Here is a 24,158-nt window from a genome sequence, read left to right as displayed (position 1 = left end):
TGAATGTTTTGCGTGCAAAGTACAGAACAGGGAGGGGGGGGGGTGGGAGCGGTGGCAGAGAGGTTAGTGCCACTGTGCTATAAACCAAGACGCCCGAGTTGGATACCCAAGTTCGACAACCGGGTTCGATTGCTAGCATCAGAGGGCGAGCGATATCTGCACCGGTCCTGGTCCAAATCTGCAATGACCAGCGTGGTGAAGTATGGTCAAACGACCCCGATCACAAATGATTCGGGAGTGCAGGGGGTTGCCTTTGCCCAGCAGTGGCTTGTCAAGAGGGCCGCGCTCACATCGCGCAGCACGGAGAACACACGGCATACACTTCACGTGCAAATGTTTTATACTTGAAGTATGGTGCGTGATGCAACGTTTCATAAAAGTTTACAGCTCTGAGTGCCACTTTTTGCTGACAGTGGTTTTTTTTTTGTCCACTCACCTCCAGATGGGGTCATAGCTAAACTGTGATGATAAAGATTCACAAACAACAATTCAACGTAATGTACCGTCGTTTATGAATCCACTACCGGATGCCGGGCCTCCCAAAGATCACGTGGGCCGATTTGACCATACTTCACCACGCTGGTCAATGTGGGTTGGCGATAGGGATGGAGCAAGGGGAGAGAGGGCCAGAACCGGTTTAGATTTCCGTACACGACTCCCACCGCCGTGGCTGAGAGTCGAACTCAGGCCGAGAGGGGGGGGGTCATCATGCAGCGCGCTAACGGTTGTCGCACAGCTCTCGCCCCTATGAAACAAACAACACGCTCGTCAAGCTGCGCTACCAGCGAGCACACGCTTAGCATCGCGAGTGACAGCTCGCGGGTTGCCCTGTCATTCTGGCTCCAGGCACATCTCGAAAAACAAACAGCGGAGCCGCCCGAGACCCGGACACGTGGCTCCTCCTGCGACGTCGATCAGCGTCATTGCGATCAGTTCCAGGGAGACGTAACACACTCTTTGAGCAACCTATAAAACACCCAAAATGCATCAAAGGGTTTTCAATTCACCATCGGCCAATGGTCAATCCGAGGGGTCGGTAAACAAACATGACAAGAGGAGCCATATTTGTCCATAATTCAGTAAGAAAATATTTAAAGAGCCGCGATGCGTGTGGATACAAGACGGTGTGGGTCCTTAAATAAATAACGTTACGAGGCAGTCCTTAAAAAGAGCCGCAAGTCTTCTTGGTTCTTTCGGTAAAATCACGTAGAATGGAAATGAATTCAGACTGTCTTCTCGACAGACCTGTTCTCCACCTGAGGACGGCTGCTTGCGTTGTGGCCGAAACGTCGTGAGAATTATTTTATAATGTTTCCTTTTTATTATTTTATTATTTCCATTCTACGTGACTTTACCGAAAGAACCAAGAAGATGAATCCCTGCAGTCACGAAAGCTTTAAATCGAAAGAGCCGCAAGGTTGCCGACCCCTGGTCTATCCACTGCTGGATGATGGCGCCCCCCTTCCCATGCTGTCGCCAATCCTCACGGTCGGGCGATGCATCAATGAATCCATCTCACCCCCTTGCACACGAATTGTATTCTCCATCGCTCCATCTCCGTGACGGTCGTCTCCCCCTCCCCCGCGGCTGCATTCCCTCTCATTTGGCTGCCGTTCCGTCACTCGTCTTGTGCATATGGGGGGCACAGTCGTAGCTTCCGTATTCGCAACCTCTACCTGCTCAAGCCTACACAACCCCGATTCAACGCACTCGTGAATACCACTGCCACGTGTTGAGATGTTTTGTTAGTTGTGCTACTGCACTACTGCCGACACAACATGAGCATCACCAAGTGATTGATGCTCACTTATTCTGCGATTGAACAATCGATGTCCCCGATTTGCAACCGAGACTCACGGAGGCTTACGTGCATAAATAAAGGGCATTTTTATTGTTGTTATTGTGCAGTAATTTGGCTGTTATTCGACGAAGATTTCAATAACCTGCGTGTTGTTTGTTCATCTCGCAAACTTCTGCATTCCAATTAACCACCACGGAGCCAAATGCCTGAACAGCACCAACAATGGCTCAGTTCTGACGAACGAAGCAAAGGATGGCATCAATGAATGCAATCATTTAATAACTAGACGCTTAATGAATTCACGCATTGCACGACGCAAATTAAGCGTTGACGAAACTACGTTCTTGCGTATGGAATATCCAGGACGTTCAGGAGATCGATGCCCCAATGTCGAGGACTGCTGCTGGTGCTGGCTACGACAAAGAGGGCTTAAGCAGAGCGAGAGCGAGTTCGTGTCGTGTCGCTGTTCCTCCTCATCCGTTGAAGGAGCGCACACCGCCACAGTGGCTTTACGGTGCGAGTCCATAGCTCGAGTTGCATGACCACAGTCGCACTTCTAGGACTTGTCTTAGATGAATATCTCGATGTGTCTCGTTGAGTCTTTGGGTCTCTACGTATCTCTATCTTCTTGCGGATGGCGGTACGTTCACGAGCTGGATTGCCAATGTCGAGGTCCTGCTGCTGCTGGCCACGGGGAGAGGGCTTCAGCCGGCCACCGTGTGGCAGAGGTCGCAATCGGGTACCCGATACCCGTACCCTACCCGATACCCGGCTACCCGTACCCGGCCGGGTACTGGTACGGGTAAGCCGTGAGTCACTGGTGAGTAACCATTTGTCACTCATTTCCCAACGTCTTGTCTCTTCTCACAATTCAAGTTCCTAGAATCAACCCACCCGCGCCTGCAACATGGATTCATCCCAGAGGTCGCAATCGGGTACCCGTACCCGTACCCTACCCGATACCCGGCCGGGTACGGGTAGCCGGGTATCGGGTAGGGCACGCGTATCGGGTACCCGATTGCGACCGGGTACGGGTAAGGAATCAAAACCTGTTTGCGACCTCTGCCGTGTGGCCACGTGCGTTGCGTGGCCACAGTCGCACTGCATTACATTACGCGTACCGTGCTTTGTTTTTCAGCGTTCCATTGCATTTTCTTAATGATGCGATTGATGAATTAAAGTGTCCAGCGAACGACGCAGATGACAAATGAATGAAGCAACGAAGCGATACGTCGATCGCATAATTAAGCGGCTTAGCGACGATTACGTGACAAACGGATGAAGCAACGAATGACATGAACACATGATCAACGAATGGCTCAAGGCGATGAAATAATCTACAGATAAATCGACGGGTGAAAAAGAAGCAACACAATTAAATTCCTAAACGAACGGCTTAAAGCAATTAATGAATCGACGAATCGGGCAACGAAGAGGATCAATCAACGAACGAATCGATTAAAATAAACGAATATTATTCTCGCCGTGTGGCTGGATGTGCAGATGCCGATCAACGACCGCGATTTCACATTGAGGTGCAGCGGAGTGTATGCAATGAACGAAGCGGTGGACGAACGCCACGATGGATGAACGGAATGAACGCGGTGCATCCGTGCGGAAGGTGCTCACCCCGAACAGCACGGTGTCACCATCGCCGCAGAGGCGAGCCGGACTTGCCGTCGTGTCCGTCTTCTCGGCAGTACTCCTTGGCCGAAAGCGGCACATCACCTTGATGTTACACTCGGAGGAGCTGCCCTCCATCGCGACCGGCGACCTGGAGTCCAACCCAGGGCTAACGTCGCGGGATACAGCCCCAGGGCCAGCCGCCTCTTGGCGTAACACCCCAGATGAGAGCCACCCCAGATGAGAGCTTCGCGTGAGCCGCTTCGATTCGAGTGGTTCGGCTTGACGCGTGGTGCTGCTCGTGGTGCTGGTGGTGGTGGTGGTCGCCTCCCAATGCTACCGTGTGTGTTGAACTTCTTTCGCGCCGTACGTAGCCGGCCGACCGTGTTGATCGGAGCTGCGGGGGAAAGGGCATATGAACTCGACAAAGTCGGAGCGTGTAAGTATATACCGCGGGTGTGTGTGTGTATAACGTGTAAGAATGTATGCGTTAATAGTATAGATAGAATGTAGAGGATAATATGCGCGTGTGTGAACGGAGTACGTACCTACTGCTGCAGTTGATGATAGTGATGCTTTAAATGGACTTAAAAATTGTTTTTACGCCAGCTAAAAGACAAGCTACGAATTGCTACCGTCGCCTATCCGATGATCAGCGAGATAGATTCTCAAACTCGCAACACATTGCGAGCGACACGAAGAGATCGTCCAACAACAATAAGATGCAGATTCCGACTGCGTACGCAAGCGACGTGCCGATGAAAGGCGACACACGGTTACCAAACGAAGCGAGAAACATTCCCGATCTTCTAAAAAAAGGTGTGCAATCTCAAGGTTTATGCTGCCACTGCGATAATTTACTTAACTATAGAACATATAACTTAGCCGTGTATAACCATACTCGGAGCAGTACACGATCAGCTACGGGCCATCGCTGCTCAGCACATGTTGCTAGAATTTTGCTCGACGTTATATACACACACACAGTATATACTTAGAACGTTTAAACTACTACACTAATAATAATATACGTAACCACAGAACCGATAACGTAACAGTGGACACACTAAGAGCTGTTACGCATCGGCCCTTCGCTGCTCATACTGTGTCCGGTTTCAATAAAAAGTTTTTTAAAAAACGACAACTAACACAGAGAGGTTGAGTACAGTCGTGCTAAAGGTTAAAACGTTCTCTTTACAACAAAAAACATTTACAACAAAGAAAATACATCGACGAGAGCGACGCGGCCGGCATCACGAAGCGCTTTAAAGTTCGCACAAAAAGCGCCGAGCGACGGACTTGGAGAGTCCAAAGGAGACGAGAAATGCGAAACTGCCCGCGGATGATACCCGTGGCTGCTGCGGCTGCTGCTGCTAGGGGCTGAATGGCTTCACGCGGCTGCTGCTGCTACTGCTGCCCGGAGTTTATTATAACCCCACACCCCACCACGCACGAAGCACGTGGCTCGCCCACTTCACTGGAACTGGAATTGGCCACGGCACTGCAAGCGAATTGCACCGGAACGAACGGGCGGGGGAGAGAGGGCGGTGGGAGGAGTGATTCCTGCAACGCCGCAAGTCTCTGCACTCGAATGGGGTTTGGTGGGTGAATTTCGATTTAAAGCTTTCGTGACTGCAGGGATTCATCTTCTTGGTTCTTTCGGTAAAGTCACGTAGAATGGAAATAATAAAATAATATAATATATTTTATTATATTACTTTATTATGTTTTATTTTATTTTATGATTTTAAAGCTTTCGTGACTCCAGGGATTCATCACGTAGAATGGAAATAATAAAATAATATAATATATCATTATATTATGTTATTATTTCCATTCTACGTGACTTTACCGAAAGAACCAAGAAGATTTGGTGGGTGACTTGCACCGGGATGGGTGAAACTTGCACTGGAACTGGGAGAGTGGGATGGGTGGCAGTATACAACCAGAATAAAGAAGATTCTAACGTTTTTTTTATTTAACCGGGTAATGTCGTATGCCACAGCTGTCAACCCATGCGGTTTAACCCGTATTCTTGTACAGGGAAATTGAGTTTTCAGGTCCATATGGCGTACAGGGGCCGTTCATAAATGACGTCACGCGATTTTGGACGATTTTTTACCCCCCCCCCCCACATCGTCACACGGCGTCACAAAAAGTCAGACCCCCCCCCCTCAAATATGACGTCACAAAGCTCTGCCCCCCCCTGCCCCAAAATAAAACATGCTTCAAATCGCTCTAAACTATTGTCATTGTGGTGCGTATGTAATGTGGCGCTGCACTCTGATGTTGTAGGAGAAAACATTTATTAAAAAGTATATTTAATTAAGTAGAACGTGTTGTCTATATTTATTTAAAGTTATGCATTTTGATGTGAGGTCACATTTCTCAACCCCCCCCCCCCTCGTCACACATCGTTACAAATGTCTGACCCCCCCCCCGCTAGCTGCGTGACGTCATTTATGGACGGCCCCACAGCCGTTTCAATACGGGAATAATGTTTTGTCTATTTGTGTTTCTCCCTTGTGATGGGACTTTGTAGGATAAACGTTGAGATTAATACGGCACGGTGGTGACCAATAATGTCTGAATTGGTCTGTAATAAGGCAGGGCACTGGTAAGGGGTTGACAGGTATTGTATGTTGAACTTCCTTCGCACCGTACGTAGCCAACCGTGGGAGGGCCCACTGAGCTATACCCCATCGCTGTCAGGACGCGGCCTGGCCGCAAATGATAGCTCCACGAAACGGCTCACCACGTGGACATTTAGAGAAGCAACATACTCTAAACGCGTGATGTTGATTCTACATGGAGGGAAAAACCCGGAGGACCCGGGGAACAATCCACGCGACCACGGGGAGAGACACGCAAACTACAAATATACAGCAGGCGTCAGAGTCGGGATTGAACCCACAATCATCCTTGCACACCAGGCGAGGTAGTTAACATCTCGCCATCAAACGGCACAACAACACGGAGCTGTCTGCATCGGAACAGGTGTTGCTGTACGTGGAAACGTGGGTCTCTTTGCCATCGGACGAGTGACTGCACTGGAATGAGTGCACGCCACCGCAATGGTTCATGTATTGCACTCGAAATGAGGGGGGCACTGGATTCGAACGGTCGGTGGGGTTTCTACAGCGGAAAATGTTACAGGTAGGAACCTACTGGTTCCACCAGCCCACAGGGGATTATTGTGTCCGTCCGTCCGTCGTGCAGGGAGGGGCTGGGTGAGGGGCTGGGTGGGAAGGGTGGGGCTGGGTGGGGAGGGTGGTGCTGGGTGGGGAGGAGTTGGTCACCCCGTGGTGCCCTTATAAAACTCAACGTTTAACCTACTCACGCCAGCTTGTGCCCGCCCTCACAGTCGGGCATATTTGCGGAATACACCACGCCGCCGTTGACCCTGGCCATTGACCGAGAAACCCAACGTTCCTACCAGCTCCCTCCGCAGGAATGTGTTCATTCACGCACGTGCGTTGCAGTGCTACAAGTGCTGCACGGGTACAGGAGTCCCAAGGCTGGAGGGGGATATGCTGCATTGATTCCCTCGCCACTCAAGTCAGATCAGTACTGTGCAACAAAGTTAATTGTTGTACAGTACTATGATGCCCCCCTGCGATAGGCATGGCGTGGGGAGGCCCTCGACCAGCGGCGGGTTGGCAAAAGGGCTGCACGTGTTCACGGCACGCACCGACCGAAGTGGGGATAGTGTCGAATGCAGTGCAACGTCACATATCCGACACGATGGGGGGGGGGGGGTATAGGCGGATATCTGATGGGACACCATGCACAGGTACGACACTGGGTGTGGGCGGTTCATTGATTTGGGCGGACACGTGGTGACGTTGTCACGTGGAATTCAGACGGCTCTGTGCGGTGTTTTCTGAATGTCAAATGGAGCACGACTCGTCGCAGTTTGCATCATTACATCAAAGCTATGCAAGTTGACACAGGGCACGATAAGTACTTATCCCAACAGCGAGACGTAAAAACCGGAGGAATTTATTTAGACTTGACTGTACAGTTTCACAGTTTATGCATTCGGAACAATGTTGGCTGTTTTAGGCTTCTGGACAGACATAAACGTCGCACACAAGAAAACATGAAGACTTAATGTTATTAGGATACAGATTTCTTTTTAAATGAAACACTGGCAACAAAAAAAGTCATTTGAACATTCACAAAGAAGGCCCAGCCCCATAGAACACTGTATAAACATGAGGACGGAACTTTTTAATGTAAAAAAAGCCCTTCAAACCGACAGAAACATCTTGGGTTGCGTGAGACCCCCCACACAAACATAAAACGTGCGCTGTGTGAAACGCCACACTCATTTCCTTCCCGTTAGAAAAATGTTAAATACTAAAATGTAACAAAAGCCCTACCGCTTACTCTACAAAAAAACGACATCAACTAAACCGATAACGATAATAATACGTTCGTAACAAAACTCTTTAATTTACAAGGTTTTAAGACCAGACACTGGGTTGAGCTTTTTTCATTAAAACAGTTGTCCTGCAGACTGAGACAAAAAAAATGAGACTTATAAAATTGGCCACCTGACGACACGATGGTTAAAGTAGTTATTTGTGTCCAAGCACAAACAGAACTTAACAAGTCTTTTTAACAAACCAAAATACTGCATGTAGGCTTAACATAATACCTGGAATCTCACCGTGACAGTAATACATTATTAAAAGTATAGAAAAAAGGGCCCGCCTCAATGAGAGGTTGTAGGCACTCCATGTCCGTAATTTAAACCGCAGTTTGTCACGTGTCACATTAAAGGGAGGCTTCGTTCAGGGGGGGGGAAAGCTCACTGGTATTAAAATTGCCAAATTTGGCACGTTTTAAAAGTACTCCACAAATTAACACTTTCTCATTTGGTAAGGCCTGCATGGCAAGTTGCCCCTTCGCCTCTACTTGTGAAACTCCTGCAGACTATTAATCATCTTGTGACGGAGGGCACTTTTGCCACAACCTTCCGCTCCTAAGAATGGTGCGAAAATACCAAATGTGCTGATAATTTGAAAGTCTTGTGAAATGAGGCCGTAGGCTATGTAGTATCAATCCATCTATTAAAAGGGTTTCTTTTACTCACGACAATTGCATAAAATTGCGCGTGACGAATTATCATTATCAATTTATAGCAAATAATATTTTTTCTTCACCTTGGAAAGTCCATCGAGATGGAAATACTCATTTGCAAGGATTTCCAAGAATATGTTAATGTACACTAGACCAATGGGACAACTCTACAAATGAGACCAAATAGTATTGTCGCATCAAATTACGAGCCAGAATCGTGGCAATTCAACAAACACCTGTGGTAAGATGCATAACCACCAGGTGGTTATGTGCCCCTGATGTCAAAGGTACATTTCTTTAAGTCCGATTTTATAATACAGAACACTAAGGATATGATTCACTTCAGGAGCTGTGCATTGACCACAATATACTCCAAATCAGCAAGCTTCTCAGACTCTCTCAGCCAACCAGAATAAATATGCAGTCACAAACGTTAACAAAATAAAATGCACAGGCCTTTCTTTTGTCAATCCACTGCTGGATGAAGGCCTCCCCCATGCCACGTTGGTCATGGCGGATGTTTGACCAAACATTGCGGGCTCAAGGGAGGCCCAGGACCGATCCAGGTACACCTCGCCACTGATGGTAGCCGTGGCTTGGAATCAAACTCATGTCGCTGGGTTCATTGTGCAGTGCATAACCAATACACCTCCATTTTACCCCAATTATATACAGGACATCTTCTTGGTTCTTTCGGTAAAGTCACGTAGACAGACCTGTTCTCCACCTGAGGACGGCTGCTTGTGTTGTGACCGAAACGTCGTGAGAATTATTTGATTGTTTTATTTTTATTATTTCCATTCTACGTGACTTTACCGAAAGAACCAAGAAGATGAATCCCTGCAGTCACGAAAGCTTTAAATCGAAATACATATAGGACAATTACAAAAAACTTCCGAATGTATCCATTGTTGTGGTTCCCTCCCAAATTAAAAACAGAATCACTGACATCAAGTGCTAAAAACTACTTAGAAAATTAGGCCGCATTAACAAGTGGGTTGTGCATGTCAGCAATATTCATGATGATTGGCAAAAGAGGTGACATGAGCTGCCGCGTGCAGCGTAGATTTCAAATCGCTGATCCATCTTCAGCGGCACAACAAAACTGAGCAGTGAACATAGGAATGCGCAGCCCAGTGTCGCTGCTCATAATGGCAAGACTTTGACTCGTCTACGGTGTAAAGCACTGAACACGTAAAACCCCCCTGAGCTAAGGTCTGCACAATATACCACACGGCATTAAAATGAATACGATTTGGACACCAGGAAAAAAGCTTTTTTCTTTTCTTACATCGCGCTACACAGATGTCGAAAGTAACATAGAGTCCCGCAATTACAGATTTGAAAGAACACTTGCGATTGATCAGCACGGTTGCTAGGATGTATAAAACTTGAGCAAGGAACCCTTTGGAAGGCAGCATGTGCATTCTACCATGCTCATTGGCGCACATGCTATGTACCGGGCACATATAAAGGGTATACGTTAACCCTCTCTCATGCATCATATCCACTGCGGTGGACTGCTACAATATATATGACCGCTATGAAATTATACAAAAACAATTATCAGCACATTGAGGGGGGGGGGGGGAGGGAGGGATTTCTTTTTGAATTGTAAAATTACCTTAAACCAATAAAGAAATAGTTTGGTTTTCATTCAAATAATTCTTGCACGAGAGAGGTTTTAAAAGGAAGCCTCCCTTAAACGAGCTCGATTCCCAGACTTGGCGATTTTGCGTTTCAACATAGCCTCGTTTGCTCTGTAAACCTGGAGCACAAGAAGGGGCTTGCGAGTAGGATGTTGTAAAAACGGATAATTCACATTTGATGGAGAATACCGAGGAACAAACATAATTGAACAGTGTGCATCCAAGTCAGACTGAGGTATTTTCTGCTCACGTCGTACAATGAGTCTTCCCAGATCTACAACTAGAATAACCACCATTCGACTGTAAAACCATCAGCAGGTAAAAAAAAAACCTTACATCACTATACAGTATATAAAATCTGGAACGTTTTTCTCTCTCTCTCTCCTTGTAAGGGACTCTTCGATGTGGCAAGAATTAAACTTGCATTTTATATTTAAAAAAAAATGAAACTTGAGGTAGTTTACACAGATTACAAAAACAAAACCGTTGCTTTCGAGAGCAAGCAAGGCCGTGCGCCGTGGGTGGGGAAGTGACCCACGGAACCGAACGTCCCGTGCGATAACATTTCACAAAACGCCACACGTTTTACACGACAACTGCGGCGTGCGAAACGTCGACGGTTGACAGCGGTCCGCGGACTTGGAACGTTTTGGGAAACCGCCCCCCCCCCCCCACCTCCGCTGAAGAGGATTCCGTGAACACAAAAAATCTTAAGGACATCAAGACGTTGCGAGCCGCATTTGCACCCCGCATAGTTCGTCATCGCTGCGCACGAACACGTTTCATTCAAATGATTGAGCAGCGTCCCCAGCATCGCTAAAACCCGACTTATTGAATTAAGAGGTTCGTATAGATTGAGGGGGGAAGAGCACGTGGCCTCCATTGGTTGCTCGTGGTCAACTGACGATGCATCGATTCCTAAACAGAACATGTCGCTTCGAATTTGCTAATTATAAGGCCATGATTCAATTCGGTTTTGTTTTTTTTTTCAGTTGCCACTGTAGAATCTGCAGTGGAATGATTCCAACATGCAGAATTCGATGCATGTGCAATTGGCGTAATTACCCATTTTATTTGGCGAATTATAAACTTAATTTGACCGTATGGAATGGATATGAATACCTCCAACTCCTCAATACATTTTTCCTTGCTCTATCTGCAGGGAGATGTGCAGGACATATGATGGAAATGATATCTCATAATACCAGAACGGGGGGGGGGGGGGGGGCGGGAGTACTACACATAAATGCATTTTAATTTGTGGAATATCATCATTACGCAATAAAAATGTGACACTTTAACATCCTGGCAAGACTTGCGAAGATCTCAGGACAGCTACCTCTTCAACAAGAGAGTATGATCCTGGGGAAACCAGGGACAAGTGGCAACCGTACACACACCTCCAAGTGCAGCCTGCAGCCGGCTTGTGTCCTAATATCCGGTGGCCTCTACCGTCCGCGTTCAACGGGTGTTTTGCCCCTTTATTGATGAATAAAAGCAACGATGAGCATCGACGAAGGAAGCCGTTGCTCCAGCAAAATCAACCCAGTCACAAATTCCCCGCAACGTAAACAGGCTTGAAGTACCAAAGACGAATGGTGGGGGCGGGGGGGAAGGGAGAAAAAAAACGCGTTAAAATAACACATCTTTTAAACCCATTCAAATCGTGTCTTTTGTAGAACCATCACTTGCCATAGTTATCGCAAAGGCTACCAAAAAAGGCCCCTCGGGACAAACGAAACGGGCCTTGCACCAGGCACACGCACTGAGAATGTGTGTTCAAAGCACCATTGAAAAGATCACGTGGATTGCACGCGACGTGCGTTCACGCAGCTTTCCCACCGTACAAAGCAACAAGATAACGCACCGTCCTTTTTTGCAACTGGCATGTTTTTGATTTATGCTCAATAAACAAAAAAAATAAGCATTGCTCTGGGAAAGCAATGTTTGAGGAAAGTATCATCATCTTTGATGGCAACAAGCAAGCTTCATATTCTTCACATATATTCCCATTTCACTTGCCAAAGTTCACAATTATCGAGTAGAGAACCGAGACGTCTTGTTGGTTCTGAATCAGAGGTGTAAATTCCACATTGGTATGGAAGGACCCAGTCTTTTGCCACAACAGTTGGCTCTTTTCAAAGTGGTATCTATTTCACCAACCCCAGCATCATGGATCAATCACACGAGTACCACATTGTGGGGGAGGTCAACAGTGGTAGTGGTTAGCCTGTGGAGAGACTCACCCCTGCCATAGGAACGTGCAATTTTCACCACTGGGTCAGGGCAGTAAATGGGAAATGAGTACCGCCTCATTTAAGCAGCAATTAATTTTGACTTTTGAGTAAGACAATGGGATTACAACCTTGAAGGCGTCTTTTTCAGTCTCGCTATGAGTCTATCGCTTTACCCTTCTCAAATATATCTTACCAAATCAAGCCACAGGAACATGACCCATGACCTGGGCATGTACAGTACACACATGATCAATAACTTTTTTTAAAATCGCAATTCGATATAACCGAGCAAAAACAAGGCATGAAATTATTTTAAATGACATCTTTCTTATCGTTTTCTAAAGTAGGCAATGTGAACAATTATTTGACAATGCCTAAATACCAAACCCATTCCCTGGGATGTCCCTTGAAATGCTAAAAACGCATGGCAGACTGATGAGACACGCCTCCAGAGCGAACTCAACGTGACATCACATTCACACCCGTTTCCACTGCACAACCTAGCTCCGCTGTGGCTGTGCCGAGCCTGCCCGGCACAGCTCAGCTGTTGGTTTCTTCACCGTCGAAGCCAAGTCGTGCCGCTGACGTAACAAGAAACGAGAGCCGCGTGTAGATGACGCCGCGACTCTGTGTCCTTTAAGAGCTGACGGTTTGATGCCACGTGCAATGAAAAAGCAACCAAATTTCGACATCTCGCGATTTGGTTCCAGCTTAGCACGGTAATTGGCCAGTGGAAAAAATCACCTGTACTGTGAAGGTGCCGTGTTGGCTCGGCTAGGATGTGCCAGTGGAAGAGGGGAATTACATTCCAACTAGGGTCCTGACCAGACCTGGTTTCATGTACAGCAGGGGAGACTGGGACATTTTATCGTGAAAATAAAAATGTTTAACAAAAATATATTACATATTCTAATTTAGTTTATCGTAAAGTATTTAGATGGTTATAGCCAATATGACTAACCCTAGCCTTAACACTATCGCTAGCCCAAGGCCTTACCCTAAATTAGAATTTATCCCCAGCCAATATCTAAATGCTAACCCTGGCCTTAACCCTGACCGTCAGGTAAGCGCGCTTAGTAAATATTTACTTTTAAACATTCACGGTATATGTTTAAAAAAAATGTAATCTGGGTGAGGGACAGTGTTTGGTAACCATTTACGTAGCCAAATTAGGATTATGAGTTAGCGCCAGTGTTAAGTTTATTAACTACAATCAACTGCAATGAATTACTATTTCTTAAATAAAATGTCAATTTTTCTTACTACAATGCCAGAAGAGCCAATTGGAGGGAACGAGGGATAATACATTTCATATTTAAAATATGCGAAGTATAAAAATCAGCTCAAGTCACTTTGGTTTCAAAAAAATTAAAGCACTATTATTTTTGTCCAACTTACAACGTGAACTATTTGAGTGATTTTTTTTTTATAACCTCACAACGCCATGAACAGAAAGCATCTCTACCTTGGTTAGGATAAGCAGGTAGTGTAAAAAAAATAATCGCTGGCTAAACTAAGCAAGTCTCCCGGTGACATCGATGAAATAAAACCAGATTGGAGGGGCAGATAAACAGCTTTGGTGGTGCACACACCTTGCTGTTTACAGAACCTTGATGTGTGGTTGCATTTATATGCGATAAATATCCAAATTGTATTGTATTTGTACAGGGCCCACGCACTGAGCCAGCTTGCGGGAAATTAAAATTGTTTCAATTCCCCAATGCTTAGTAGTCACGGTACTTGCACCGATTCAATTTCATCTCACCCCCTGCTGGGAAGCAGACGGCAATGACCCAGCAATATCGTTCTGATATCTGTCCAAGGGTGAAAGCCTACCAAATCCAAAACGTGTGTAAAATAGGAAAACTAAATTGGGTAAAATGTTTAAACTGTTCGTACGTGACGCCCTTAAGTTTTCTTGTGAAGCATATAACGAACAATGCGTACCTCTAAACCTGGTTAAATAATGAAAAGTTATTCCAACAGTTTGACGATCGCCTACAGAAGGAGTGGGGAAACCTTTCCTTACCAGGGGCCAAATAGCACTTTGAATTATCTTAGATGGGGCCACACGTTAACACAAACAGCTTCATCACTTGTCAATATTCAAGGGGGCCCTTGCAGTGACTGAAGGTCACAGGCCGTATGAAATGAAGTAGCGGGCCATATCCGGCCCTGCGGGTCCATCGAGGTTCCCCACCCCTGGTCTAGAGGCTCGACTCCTTGCTGGGCGACGACGAATGAAGGTTGAGTAAGGTCGGAGACATGGAGATGATGAGGGAGTCGGAGTGAAGGGGCGCAGCAATAGTGGTGGTGGTGTCGGCGGTGGGAGGAGGAGAGGAGGCGGTGGTAGCGGTGGTGGTGCCACCGCCGCCGGGCAGGCCTGGAGGCCCCGGGTGGCGCCGCAACTGCACCAGGCGCTCCTCCACGCAGCCGGCCGAAAGGCGAGCCTCCGCGTCGTGGTCCCAGCACTCCTCCATGGTCACGCACAGCTGAGCCAGTCCCTGCGGGCATCATCGTTCCCCACCACAACCACCACCACCGCGCAAGATGAAAATCAAGAGCTCAAAATGTCACCGTCGATAAAGCCGCTGATGCCACCGCACCTCGCCAAAAACGTCTACCCTCTGCCAAATCCCGCAGCTGCTACTGCTGCTACGGTAGATATACCACCGCCAAAATCCGTCTGAACAATACCCCACCCGTCTGCACTTCTCGTTGGTCGTCAGGCTCACGGAGGACCACTCATCCCCTACAGGAATACTACGAAATTGTACATGGACAGTCCTTTGCTAAATTCACTGCTTGATGAGGGCCTTCCCACACTGTGAAAGTTGTGAGAGCCAAACGTAGCTTGGTTAAGGCACACAACATAGACGTTGCAGTACGTATCCAGATGGTGCTGCACTGCCCTCTGCTGCCCCCCCCCCCACCGTGTAGTCCTGCATCCTATACCGAGTTGCAGTGCATGTTGGTCACCCATGGCAACCAAGGTTCAACCCTGCTTAACTTTCGAGATCCGATGCAAATCAGGTGCATTCTGGATAATTAGGTCATGGACAAATCTCTGAGTATCTGCATTCAAACTTGGCTTTCCCCCTAGACAAAAGGCACGTGCCAATACACCAATTAATTGATTGTAATAGCTAAATGTTTACACTCGTGAAACATGTATTGAATCATGCATGTGATAACAGGTGATTTACAATTCATGGAAAGGTTATATTTAGGCTCACAGAGGAAAGAACACTGTACAAATAGTCATGACAATGATATATTGTTGATATAGCGCACTACCGGCAAGGGTGTTTCTTAGTGCTTCACGTATGGATAACTTCTATCGCACCATACCTAGCCGACCATGCTAATCGGAGATGCGCATTTTATCGCAAAAATCTGAAAGGGCACCCCCCCCCTAGTGGCAGCTGTCCCTGTGTCACAATTGGCACTCAGCACCTGGCTTGCAAATTGGCATTATTCTGCCAGTCAGGGGCAACGATCACCGCTACGAATAAATCCCAATCAACAAACAAGAGAGAAGACGAGAAACGTTACCAACGAGACGCTAAAAGACAATTTGGGGCTGTGTCCTGTGTACGTTACCGGGTGCTTAAGCCACGCCTCCCGAAACGCCGGCCGCATTTTCTTCTGCACCACGATGTCCTGCATGTCCTCCAGCGTGGGGTGATCACCGATCTCCTCATCAAACGGCACACGGTACTCGTCTATCGGACCTGCCGAGGAAAAATACAAAATAAAACGTGTGCAGTCATTGTCGTCATCATCCAGATAAGCATTGATTAGCCACGAGAGGATAATCCGAGTTGCGGATTCATGGTGCGTGCGAAGATGAAACTTTTTTTTAATCAGTGTGCTCGTTTGCATGTACGTATGTTTACATTTTTTCGCACCGTATGTAGCCAACCGTGCCAATTGGAGGTGCGAGCTAAGGACAATAACCTAAATCCAAAAAGCCATTTGAAAGAAATTAGTTTTCAATCGAGATTTAAAAGTGCATAGCTCCAGTGGCTTCCTAATATCGGAAGACCATTCCAGACGGCTGCAGCACATTCCAGAGCGTGCCATGCAGTGACCGTCTTTGTTCGATGGCTAGCTGCTCCTCACTCGTCGAGGGTCAGCGACTCATTGCCCATGTGACCACATAGTTATTGCCAAGTAAACCCATTCTTTTTAAGAAATAATGCAAACTGATGACACATCCTACATCTTCAGCAATAAATAAGCTAATTCTGGACTGATTTCCACCATCATGGGTTTCACCAGCAGTCATGCTTGTTAAACAAATGCTGTCGTTGGCTTATCAGATGTTATTGGTAACGGCACTCCATCTAAACTATTGGGGGCAAATTCCAATAGGGAAAAGCAATATTTTATACAAAGTTCTGCTCTGCAATGATCCGCTAGAATGTTCATTAAGGATCATCATTAGAACAGAGCCCATTTGCCTCAATGATCTTGAGGGACTCTCCAAGAATTTTTTTTTAGGTTATTCCAAAATAGTGAATGGGCATGTAATATATAGAATGCAAACCTAACCAGAAAGGTCTTGCATCGAATCACCAACAGAGGCGTGGCTCTTCATTCATTTAAATATGTACGTGTCCATAATATTGAGGTTTCATGGTTCATAAAACTGAAGTTTAACTGCTAAAGAGTTCATACATTTGAGGTTGTACTGTTAATGAGTTCTTAAACGGAGCTTTCACTGATAATAGGATCGTAAAATAAAGATTTCACTAATAATGGCTGCCGTAAGTCTACGTCTCACTTAACGGGTTCGTAAAACGGAGGTCACTGTTAACAGGTTCGTAAAAATTGAGGTTTCGCTGTTAAAGAGTTCATAAAGCCGAGGTCACTTTAATTGGGCTCGTGAATGGAGATTTCAATGCTGATGTGCGCACGCAGAACTGACGTCTTGCCGAGTACGAGTTCGCAAAATTGAGATTTTGCTTTTAATGCATTGGTGTGGACTGGGGGGGGGGGTGTGGAACCTTTTCCATACCAAAGACTGAATGAGTACTATGTTCAAATACCCTTGGGGGTTCCATATTAACAAACACACACCTTTGTGGAATGCAGTAATAAAGCAGGGGGGGGGCAGAAATGTTGGGAGTCGACCAAAACTAAACAGGGCCCTGGAAGTGACAGAAAGTGACTGAGTGTGCTAAAATTAGTAACATGGTATTGCCAGGCATAACATATTCCACTCTAGTCAAGATGCTTGCAGTGATTGATAAATACCACTTGCACACCGTTTCAAAGCGACAGGCATACACTGTGGCGACGGACCGTACAAAAATGAAGTAACAGACAGTATCTGACCTGTGGTTGGAGGTCCTCTACCCTTGATGTACACGGTTTCTATTTCCCCTTAATAACACGTTCACTGCATTGCTTTGTAACGATAGTTCACTTTTAATGTGGAATGTTATTGAGAGACTGTGTGTTGTCTTAGTGTGGTCTGGGACTACTTTTTGTTTTGCTGCCTTGCCCAAGATTGCATTTGGTGTTGAAAAATATGCAATTTGCACGTAGACTTTTTGTTAATTTTATATCATGACTTGCTCAACTTTCCTACACTTTGGACTCCTATGTTTGTATTGTTTGTTGTTGTAACTTTCTAACCCGACCCAACTGGACATCTGTGAAAAAGTAGCTTCGTAGCTCATCGGATTCTTCCAGTCTAAATATAGATTCTGATTCTCCATTGAAAGACAGACAATTGCTCTCAATGAGATTTCACTTGGTTCTAAATTAAACACACGAATGAACGCACGCACACATACAAATGGGGATGGCACCGTTCATTGTTGTTCACTGCTCGAGGCACACACGTGATGAGCGTTTGGGAATGATGTTAATTTCAAAAGGGGGTTCTCGTATGACGAGCGTGCAACAGGCAACACCACACCACGCACCATCGGCGGCTGTGCACCGTGACACGAGCTCCCACAGCACGAGCCCCAGCGCGTAGACGTCGATGCGCAGGAAGGCGTCGCGCTGAAAGCAGATGGCACCCTCCAGCACCTCCGGGGCCATGTAGCGCTGCGTGCCCACCTGCCCGATTCGACAACAAGGAGGGGGACACGTCATCGCGAGGCAGTGGCGACGCGCCACGCTCGCGACACGCTGTAGGCGAGGACTGACGCGTCTCGTACTGCGTTTCTGTTCAACCCCACGTGATAGGACTCGAGATGAACGCTTGCTTTCGCCAGAGCCGCCCAGGGCTGAGGTTAATCAACTCATGTTCTGCACTTCCGTATACGGTCTACACCTCAATACCCCAGCGGATTGAGGAATTTCAAAAATCTATGTGAAACACCAACCCAGGCCCCTCGAAGTACTGCATTTAGAGGTGTATGTCACCAGAATAATAAACAGTTTTGAAAGAGCACCCTTTATGCTCTGCTGGGGCGTCTCACGGGCGCTTTACACGCGAGAAGTGACATCACACGTTGCCCCCATTTGAAAGCACCCCCCCAACCCACCTCGGTCCCTGTGCGGTACAGGTTGACTCAGCACCTGGTCTGCAAGCGGGCATTAGTCTGCGAGTAGGGGGGCAATGATCGTTACGTGTAATCCCAATTGAGTAAATTGCGTGTCATTTAAAAAATTGGCAATTTTTTTAGCACGATGCCATTTAGAATGGCGTCAGGGTGATCTTAAGCATCCACTGTGCAGCAGAAGTTGCATAGTATTTCACATCCTAAGCAATACCCAGGGTGGCCTGCTGGAATCGAACCGGCGAACCTCTGCAATTAGCGGCGAACGAGCGAACCGCTGGGCCGCGTCACCGCCCCCGTGGCTTCGTCTTGGCACGTTGATTGGGATCCCAACGGTGTGGAGAGGACGTTTCGTGTTGAACAGTTCATCACGCCACGGTGGCGAGATATTAACTCCCTCGCCTGGTATACAGAAGGTCATGGGTTCGATCCTGACCCTGACAATGTCTGTATATTTGGAGTTTGCATGTTCTCCTTGTGGTCGCGTATATTTTTTTCATTGAGCTATCATTTGTGATGGCCAGGTCACTTCTGAAAAAGAGCTAAATAGGTCAGTGGAGTTTACCTGGTAAACTAAAAAATATGTATTCTTGGTTCTTTCGGTAAAATCACGTAGAAGGGAAATAAGAAAAAGAATAAAACAATTATTTTATTATTTCCCATTTACGTGACTTTACCGAAAGAACCAAGAACATGAATCCCTGCAGTCACAAAAGCTTTAAATACAATCGTTTGTAGAGTTCGCGTAGTGTGGATGGCCAGAGTACGAACCTGTCCGTGGGTGTCCCCAGGCGAGCAGCCCGGCTCAAACTTGAGCGCCAACCCAAAGTCGGCGATCACAGCTGACAGGTTGTTCTTCAGCAGCACGTTCTTGCTTTTGAAGTCACTGCACAAAAGAAAAAGACCGCCAGGAACGACGGGGGTGGGCAGGTGGGTGATGAGGAGCACTGTCCGCGAGTACGTGTGTGTGAGCATTCGAATTATTAGAAAGGCATCACCCATTACTTACAAATTCTAATTACACAGCAGCATGAAATACAAGGTTAGGCAACGTTATTAATAGCATTAATATGGGGTATACGAGTGATTGATAATGTTTGTGCGTGCATTTGTATGCGATATGTTGCGCTGTGTATATATGTGGCCAGGCGGCTCAGCGCTATAGCAATCAGGAGACTTAAAGTCCAAATGCTGGTTGGAGTTTTTGACTCGGCTCATCACCAATATGGGGTCATGAAAATGAGAGCCACTTCATGGGTTAGTCGACGTTGGCTGTATGAATAGACTTCACTCGGCCATAGCAATGTGAAATTTCCACCACTGGCTCAGGGCTGTAAAAATAAGCTGAGTATCACCTAATATTCTAATTTGGGCAGGAAATCACTGACTTAAAAAAATGGTTATGTATGCATCCAGCCTGGTGATTCTGCGGTTTCGCATTAAAAAAAAAATCAGTCCTGAGACTTTTTTCTTCCAGCTTAGCCCGAGCAAACAGCCAGTGGAGAACCACACGTACCATAGACGGCCCTCCGCGTCGTCTCGGCTCCAACGTGCCAGTGGTAAAAGGGGGCGCGCGACGGTGGCGAGATGTTAACTACTTTGCCTGACATACAGGATGTCGTGGGTTCGATCCCCATGCTGACGCCCGTGGTCGCGTAGGTTTTTCTCCAGGTCCCCTGGTTTTTCTCTCCACATTTAGAAACGTGCATTCAGAGTATTTGGCTGCTATACAATTCCACGTGATAAGCCACTTCGATTTAAAGCTTTCGTGACTGCAGGGATTCATATTCTTGGTTCTTTCGGTAAAGTCACGTAGAACGGAAATAATAAAAGAATATAAATATAAAACAATAAAAATTCTCACAACATTTCGACTGCAACACAAGCAATCATCACAAGCAATTATCATCAGGTGTGAAATCCACATCATCAGGTGTGGATTTCACACCTGATGATGATTGCTTGTGTTGCAGTCGAAACGTCGTGAGAATTTTTATTGTTTTATATTTATATTCTTTTATTATTTCCCTTCTATAAGCCACTTCGTTGAGCTATCATTTGTGATAGCCAGATCGCTTCTGATAGAGCGCTATATAGCTCAGTGGGGGGATTTACCTGGTAAAATAAATATACAGAGTGTTTCAAAAAGATGGACCCAATTTCAAAGCAGTATATTTCACGATGGCAACATGTTACAATTAAACGAAAAGTTACAAACGGTTTAATGAGTTATCAAGTTTTACCAACCATTTTATAAAGGCTCTATGTGCCCTCCACCTGCTGTACGGACAACATCGAGACGATAGTATAATTCGTCCCAAACGCCTCTCTTCTCACGTTTTCCTCTGAGGTGCGTGGTCGCCCTGTGCTCTTCCCCTTACATAAACAGCCTGTTTCGTCAAATTGTCGGTACCAACAACAAATGCTCTGACATTGGCGGATCAATGCCAAAACGCCGTTGAAACGCACGCTGCACCGCAATTAGAAATTCAGTCTTGCTGAACTGCAGAATGCAAAACGCCTTGTGTTGCAGGGTCACCGTCTTGCGAATGACTGAGGCTTGGGGCTGTTTGTGCGCTGTGAGAGGCATCTAGCGGTAATCACTTGAAACTCTAAGCCCCGCCCTTTCAAGTGGTAAGAGTTTCATTCATGGGCGGTTCGTGGTTGCAGAGATATAACGATTTCAAATTGGGTCCGTCTTTTTCAAACACCCTGTAGTTGATAGTTTTATTAATGACGGTCAAACAGCAGCCAGGCTGTTAACGTACCGATGAGCGATGGCCGGCTTGCTGCCTTCGTTCTTGCCGTGGACGTCACTGTGCAGATAGGCGAGTCCGCGCGACATCGTCTCGGCAACGTGGCACAGTTCGGCCCATGACAGCGTGCTGCCCTTGAGGTAATCCGACAGGCAGCCCTAGCAGAATGAGACGCGGCCAGCAGCAGCAATTCAGCATCAAGAACACCGCCACCACCAAGCCTTAAACATTAGGTAGCGATGAGTTATTGGAAACTAAGCTTTTATTTTACGATGCAACAAAAAACAAACGTACCCATTATGTGATTCCATTTGCTGCCACGTGTGTGCGAGCCGCAGCATATATGTATGTACGTATGTTGAACTTCTTTCAAGAGCGGTGGCACAGTGGTTAGCGCACTGCGCTACGAACCAGTGAAAATAATCTGAACTGGTCCTGGGCCTCCCCTAGGTCGACTCGGCCTCAAATGAGTACCTGGGGCGGTGTGTAAACATGGCCAATGGGGAGTCAAAGGCGGACGGGTGTGGCGCTGGCCACTTGCGTGCCGTGCCGGCCTTCATTAGTTGCTCGCTTACAGAAATTGCCCAAACAATCTGTTAAAGTTACACGGGGCATTGATCATCTTTGAACTTCTTTCGCACCGTACGTAACCACCTGTGCCAATCAGAGGTGCTGCGTACGATCGCGCGTGACGATGGCGAGCGCGGCGCTTGCGCGTACGAACCCGCTCGTGGAAGGCGGTGATGAGCCACATCTCCATGTCCAGGTTCGCTCCCCGCTTCTCGGCGCCGATGAACTCCAGCAGGTTCTCGTGCCTCATGCCCGGCGTCTGGAATATGTCCATCTCGTTCTGCCACGACTGTTTATTCTGCGTGCATCCAGACGACAAACAATGCAAACCAAAATTACTAATTAAAGACCGTATGTATGTAGGTTGAACTTGTTTCGCACTGTACATAGCCATCTGTGCTAATGGGATTTGTGGGGGAAGGATAACAAACTAAAACACAGAAAGCAGTAATAAAGAAATATGTTGTAAATCTAGATTTTAAAATGCATAGCTGCAGTTGCTTCCTAATAAAAAGGTTTGCCACCATTGGCAAAGGTACTTATTTTCATAACAATCCCTTACGGCATACGTCCTGGGTTGCTGATAAGCCTGGAGTAAGTATCTGACTAGGTAGTCACAGCTATAGCCAGATGTACAATGGACGTGGTGTGCCGGGTGGGAAAATATTTTCAGGGTCACCAATCTGAAAAAAGCCAGCTGATAGAAGCCCTGCACGCACCAAACAGCTTTTACAGACTGCAAGTAGTTTTCGATCACATCACTTGCAATATTGCAAGTTTCAAGTGTCCGCTGCCATGAACCACAGTATGTAACACCTGTGGCCGTTGCATTGTCTTTCCATTGAGCTAATTTATTTCTATACAATTAAAAAACGTAAATATCGACGGGAATATTTCCAGGTCGATTGGTGGCACAGCAGCCTTCGTGAGGTTGTGTGCAGCCTTACCACGGGCTGTATGATCTTCACAGCGACGACCTGGGAGAGGAGTTGAGCACGCCAGACACAGCCAAAGCGGCCGCGGGCCCTCAACTCCAGCAGCTGCACGGGTCGCAAACCCAGCACGGGCGACGGGGGTGCCAGGCTTGCCTCCTGATGGCAACAGAACCGTCACCACCGTCACGATCACCACCTCCTCCACCACCACAAGATCATCATCATCACCAAACCACCATCATTACTACTGCCACTACCACACCGCCACCATCACCACAGCATCGTCATCATCACCACCTCCATCCCCGCCACAAAAAACACGACTCCCACTGTGTTTAGTTTGTTGTCCTTCCCCCGCACCTCCGATTAGCACGGTTGGCTATGTACAATGCCAAAGAAGATTAACATACATACATACCACCATAAACTCTATACAGTAAAACCTTGGATTGTGAGCATAATTCGTTCCGGAAACGTGTTTGTAATCCAAAGCACTCGTATATCAAAGCACTCGTATATCAGTTGTGATCACGTGATGCTCGGCAGACAAAGCGTTTACACGTACTACTCGTATTGGAAGACCTCGCTCGTTTATCAAATTAATATGTATTGAAAAATTTTGCTCGTCTTGCAAAACACTCGCAGACCAAGTCACTCGCAATCCAAGGTTTTACTGTAACTAGAGAAATGGGTTATTGTCAAAAGTCACCATAAAGGAGATGGTTAACTATTTTCATAATTATAATAATTTAAATTACAAGGGTTTTTATTCATGAACATAATACATGCACAGTGTCCGTGTACGAGTCAATTATTTCTAAGTTTGAAAACATGTCAGCCATCACTGTACATCAGACAGGTACTTGCGAATGAATAGTGATTCATTGTTCAGGGCAACCGGATGTGACGGTTGGAAACGTGACGTATTATCGTACACTCTGAACCTCTCTCTTCCTGGGCCTAACTCGCAAGCAA

General features: G+C 46.7%; 2 protein-coding genes across 3 annotated transcripts in view; both read right to left on the bottom strand.

The window, feature by feature from the left end:
• Window positions 1-4,837, bottom strand: part of LOC144729151 (kinesin heavy chain-like) — a 38,998-nt gene extending 34,161 nt beyond the window's left edge. The window contains exons 1-2 of one of the 2 annotated variants that reach the window (XM_078609129.1): window positions 4,774-4,837; window positions 3,431-3,821 (exon numbers count right to left, since the gene is read on the bottom strand). In XM_078609129.1, the coding sequence (XP_078465255.1) occupies window positions 3,431-3,562 (132 nt within the window). In that variant the 5' untranslated portion in view covers window positions 3,563-3,821; window positions 4,774-4,837. Of the gene's footprint in view, window positions 1-3,430; window positions 3,822-3,972; window positions 4,501-4,773 lie in introns of those variants that run through there. The other variant, XM_078609128.1, reaches the window with a different exon arrangement.
• Window positions 4,838-7,410: 2,573 nt separating this feature from the next.
• LOC144729150 (activin receptor type-2B-like) overlaps window positions 7,411-24,158 on the bottom strand; it is a 35,682-nt gene continuing 18,934 nt past the window's right edge. The window contains exons 5-11 of the mRNA XM_078609127.1: window positions 23,196-23,339; window positions 22,403-22,546; window positions 21,691-21,836; window positions 19,694-19,808; window positions 18,338-18,476; window positions 16,002-16,132; window positions 7,411-14,902 (exon numbers count right to left, since the gene is read on the bottom strand). Coding sequence (XP_078465253.1) covers window positions 14,606-14,902; window positions 16,002-16,132; window positions 18,338-18,476; window positions 19,694-19,808; window positions 21,691-21,836; window positions 22,403-22,546; window positions 23,196-23,339 — 1,116 coding nt within the window. The 3' untranslated portion in view covers window positions 7,411-14,605. The remainder of the gene's footprint in view (window positions 14,903-16,001; window positions 16,133-18,337; window positions 18,477-19,693; window positions 19,809-21,690; window positions 21,837-22,402; window positions 22,547-23,195; window positions 23,340-24,158) is intronic.

Source organism: Lampetra planeri, chromosome 31 (genome assembly GCF_965212315.1).
Source record: "Lampetra planeri chromosome 31, kcLamPlan1.2.h2, whole genome shotgun sequence".
NCBI lineage: Eukaryota > Metazoa > Chordata > Hyperoartia > Petromyzontiformes > Petromyzontidae > Lampetra > Lampetra planeri.
This window is presented reverse-complemented; position numbering and strand designations above follow the sequence as displayed.